We start from the raw sequence: 4,791 nt of genomic DNA, 5'->3' as shown, positions 1-4,791 counted from the left end.
TTTTTTTTTTTTTTTGGCACCACCAGCGTGTTTCCTACCACACAGAGCGATGGTGGTAGTAATCCTACTGTCTCCTGGCTCCTCCGTGTCTCCGTGTGTCCTGGTGCCATATGTGACAGGGCAGGCGGCGCCCCGGTTTGTTTGTGATGTGATATTGTTCACTGAGATGCCTTGAGATGAGAATATATTTTTTTATGAATAGGGAGGAGGGTTGTGGAAACAGCTGCATGCCAGACCAGTTGGCACTGATGGCTATAGTAAAGTTTTTTTTTTCTTCCTCACTTGTTTTTATATGGCCCTATTAAAATAAGCTGATGCTAGCACTCTGCTACCCTGTGTACCCTCTCAGGGATACTTCGACTTACACTTTATGTCTCTTTCTCCTCTTGCATGGGAAACTCTTTCTAAGCTGCTTTCTTATAGTTTATATTTAATTAACAGCCTGATGACTGTTAGTTTACATGTTTATTCCTTATTTTTAGCAGTTTTTGCTGCCATTGGCTGGCTGCACGATGCCACACCCACACTGCAGTTTAAAGGACCAGTGGGTTGAGTTTAACACATCCACAGTAGCTGAGTCTCTTTTTTGTAAACGTGAAAAAGTAACCTTTACATTATTGACCTAGAATCTGATTCTTCATGACATACAGTAGATGGATGGTTAAATCCTACAAGTGGCATTATGGGAATATGAGTTTTCAGAAACTCTAAAACTTCTTTCTTATCTTCTCACTTTAAAAAAAAGTCACTGATGATGAAGAAATAAATGAACTAATAATATTTGGTTTCGTTTTCTACTCAAGTGACAAAAAAAAGAAAAGAAAAAAAGACTGAACATGTCTGCTTATTATTGCTCGCCATCAACAGGCAGGTAGTTGCATCTTTGCAGGTCAGCACACGTTTCTGTTAAAAAGGAAATTCTCATTAATTACTTGGTGAGTTATAAATACTCAAAGTAATCCCTGGATGTACAATTACAACAGATTCAGCCTGATTCAACATGGCCGCCACAGCTTAGCAACCATAGCCAAAACCAAATGACTCTAATTCARTCAATTTGGCAAATAATAAGCTAAGGTTTAGTGAGGTAGTAGCTGAGAGTCCTCCCCAAAACATACGTTGATGGCTAAGCGATTACATGAAGCCAACTCTGTTTGTTTGTTAAATTAGCTCAGATTTTAATAATACTTGAAGAAAGTATTGGGTGTACATCTAAGACATCTAAGACCATTTGACGTCAACCACTTTCACCATCTCAGCCAGGTGATCTTAAAGGGGCAATTTCATGTAAAATCAACTTTTTTGAGTTTTATATCATGTTATAATGTTATACTCTCATAAAAAAACATGCCCAAAGTCTTGCTTTGACTCATTCATGCATGTTTGAGAAATCCTGCAGTGTTTTTAGGAAGCCATGCTGAGGAGCAAAACAACAGGTGGGGACCAGAAACGCCCCTGGGTTGTGTCCTTTTGGGACAAGCTCCTCCTCTGGGATGTGTCTTTAAGCTGAACTTCCTCATGGCAGAGGCCCCTCCCCCGCGCGGCCCCCCCCCACCCCGCTCCACGAAATGGGCGTGACCGAAGTGGTTGGATTTTCTTAAAGAGACAGAGACCTATTTCAAGGCGTTTAGAAACTGTCAAGATGAGAAGTAAATGGTTTTGGGGATTTTTACAAATATGTAGCTCTTTCATAAGCTGAAAATGTGACATGGTTACTTTATTTTAGTATAAAATTGAAATATAGGCTTGGAAAACACATAATATCGCCCCTTTAAAAAACTCTAAACTGGCTACAACTCCGCGAATTTTACATATATTAGACTCAAATTTTAAGTAGCAGTAGCCAAAAGTCATTCCTAACACTTCTTCTGCTTTGTGAAAATGAGTAGCTTTAACAGGATCTCATGAGATCATGTGAGATTTTGCACTTAAAAAAAAGATTTGACCTAAACAGCTTTATCCAGGATTAAATTATCTTAGCTAATTCTCTAGCATGGACGTAAATAGAAGATACGTTAAGCCGTTGATTCTAACCTCCTACCTTTTTGATATATTTTTTAAATATTTGTACAARCTTGCTGGTGCAGCACTTTTGACTAAAATCCAACCAAAGATGAGGCTTGTGAGTGCGTGGACTGTGCATGCGTTGCTACTCACTCCTGGGCTCACGGGGTCCGTCCACGGTGACCTTTATGGCTCGGTGATAAGTGGCCACTTGTGGTGGGTTGGTGAATACTGTGATTGTCAGCGTGAAACTCTTGCCTGCGGTGACACAAAAAGAACATCAAATGATGTGCAGTCGGCCGAGACAATGACCGGTATTCATCTCGAAACCATCACCAAGTCACAAGTGTGGAAGGAGATTGCATAGGAGTGATAAAAAAAAAACGGGTGGGTTTGACTTTAAAAACAAGGAGTTAACAACAAACATTTTGTTGATTTAAGGAGGYCTCTGTAGTTGTTTTGGCAAAGCTTGAATAGACGACTGGCTGCAGGAGCCAGTGTCTCATTATCCTGAACCTCTGATGCAGCCTGAGTGGGCGAGAGGCATTTTAATAGTCACTTCCTTTCTCGATAATCCCCAGCAGTTGCTGCCTTGGGGTTGACTTGCTTGTCTGTGCAAGTGCGTACGTTCTAACGTTCACGCGCGAGGAATGCTGTGAATCAGATCGCAACGGCCAAGTCAGCAGCTCCACTAACGACGGAGGCACGCAGATGCATCGTGCAGCGGCAGCTACATGTGTGTGTGTGTGTGTGTGTGTGTGGGAGGGGGAACGGGAAGGGGGAGAGAAAGCTGCAGCGGCTCATGCAAGCAGCTGCCCGTTCAGCTGCAGCCATTCACATGCCCTCCTCCTCCTCCTCCTCCTCTTCCGCCTCACCACTGCTTTTTAAAATAAACATGAGCGATAAGTGCGGGAGGTGGCGGCAGCAGGTGTCCCACATACCTGGTTGGAGGTGCGTGAGGGTGAAGCGGAGCCTGAGGATAAAGTGGGACACGCTGTGCGTCGCCGTCACTCGGGCTCGAGCCACCCCCCGGCGCACGCCAGCTCTATTAAACCTAATGATCTGATCAACCGTATCTGATTCCTCCCTAAATAACCTGTCAGACGTGACACAGACCCCCCCCCCTCCCGCCTCCTTTCATCTCAGCTGGCTCCGCCCTCCTCCTGGCGCACGACTTTTACCTATCTAACATGCTATCAGTTCTCTCCGCTTGTACTTATCTGTCACTGAGGGGGGTATTCATTTCAGACACCTTGTAGTCCGATCTACCCTGGCTCCTGTGTCACTTCCTGTTACTCGATTCTGTGTCACAGAAAATAAGGGGGAGGGGGGCATGTGAGGTTTCTGTGGAAACAGGTACAGCATCCTCTCAGTAATTCCCCTAATCCTTGGTTTCCTCCTGTGTTTGACAGCTGAAGCGGAGCTGCTGACAGCACCTGTACATTACTTTTTTGTTAAAAAAATTAATAAATAAACGGGGTGTATATTTCCAGAGTGCATAAATAGGATGAGAACAAGTCGTCACATTTGAAACGAGATGATTTATTGCCGAGCGATAAGTGGTGCTTTAGTGATGCCAAACATTTCAGGAATGTTCATTTGCAGATCGTCAGTGCAGCAGTCAGAGGATGGGCAGAGAGGGATCAGCGCAGCTCCGACGAGTTTACGAGGCCCAACTGAGCCGGGTCACGTCAGGTGAAAGAAAAAGGACAGAAAATCCATGCTGGACATGTTTTTTTTTTCAGGAGGAAAACGTAAAAGATCCCCCTGGGGTCAAACCTTTCCTCAAGTTAACGCTCAGAGTGTGGGGCAGCTAAAGGAGAGGGGAGGTGGGGGTCTAAGCCCTGGAGTTACAGAGATCATTATGCGGTTGCCACTTAGGGAGCGTGGCCACTAATCCTCACCGCTGAACCTAATCGCTCTGGTCTGAGCTGCCAGAGTGAGCCGAGAGCTCCTGAGAGGCCTCACCTCTGCCGCTGCGGCCCACGAAGCGGAGGTCGTTGAAGCGCGCCACCTGATTCTTCATCACGCCCGAGGCGTTCCGCAGCTCGGCAGAGTAGTTCTCGTCGTTGCCGGCCATCACCGTCACAACCGTACCGTCTGGTATGTCCCCCAGAGCAACCACCTGCCACAAAAGACAGACATTTTAGAAAATGTTGTGGAACAGGACTCCTCCCCCCGTAGCTATAAAACTGTAAACTTGATCTTCATTCTAATTGTTTTYGCTACATGTGAATAAAAAAAATAAATGTCACAACAAAACAAAACAAAAAGATCTTTGAAACGTCACAAAAAAACTATGAGACTCCACATTGTTTCCCATCGTACCATCTGTTCCTCCACATCATGTTGATATACGGATTTAATTTTATTCCCAGCATCATCAGGWTTCTTGTCATTATGTTAAGTCGAGGCCTTGTGTTATCATTAAGATTCTTGGACGCAGATAAAAGAAGGACGAGTATAGGCCCGACGTAATTACAGAGCAATAAGAACGAGTAAATAACACTTAGATATATCGCAGAAAGTGTCACATTTAATCCAAAGCCAGCAACAAATTTTAACAAGCGTCTTTGATCCATCCTTTAAAATATGTCTGCACAGTAATTAATGGGGGCCTTTATGATGAAATAAAAAAAAACTCAAAAGGCCCGAAAAAAAAAAACACTGAAAGCATTTTTTAGAGGCATTAAAAATTTTATGCATGTCGAAGCAGAAAGACTGAAACTTATAAAAGCCTAATTATTGCAAAGACAGGATAATTTGAAAATAATAAATATTTAAGGG

The 4,791-nt window shown here is 43.7% G+C and overlaps 1 protein-coding gene across 2 annotated transcripts in view; it reads right to left on the bottom strand.

Moving 5' to 3' along the window:
• Positions 1-4,129, bottom strand: part of LOC106530950 (runt-related transcription factor 2) — a gene marked incomplete at its 5' end in the record, with an annotated part of 31,437 nt that extends 27,308 nt beyond the window's left edge. For both annotated transcript variants that reach the window (XM_014026683.1, XM_014026684.1), the window contains 2 exon segments: positions 2,158-2,262; positions 3,973-4,129. In XM_014026683.1, the coding sequence (XP_013882137.1) occupies positions 2,158-2,262; positions 3,973-4,129 (262 nt within the window).
• Positions 4,130-4,791: the final 662 nt, after the last annotated feature.

Source organism: Austrofundulus limnaeus, unplaced genomic scaffold (genome assembly GCF_001266775.1).
Source record: "Austrofundulus limnaeus strain Quisiro unplaced genomic scaffold, Austrofundulus_limnaeus-1.0 Scaffold581, whole genome shotgun sequence".
Classification (NCBI taxonomy): domain Eukaryota; kingdom Metazoa; phylum Chordata; class Actinopteri; order Cyprinodontiformes; family Rivulidae; genus Austrofundulus; species Austrofundulus limnaeus.
The sequence above is the reverse complement of the archived record's forward strand: the minus strand, read 5'-3'. Positions and strand labels throughout refer to the sequence as shown.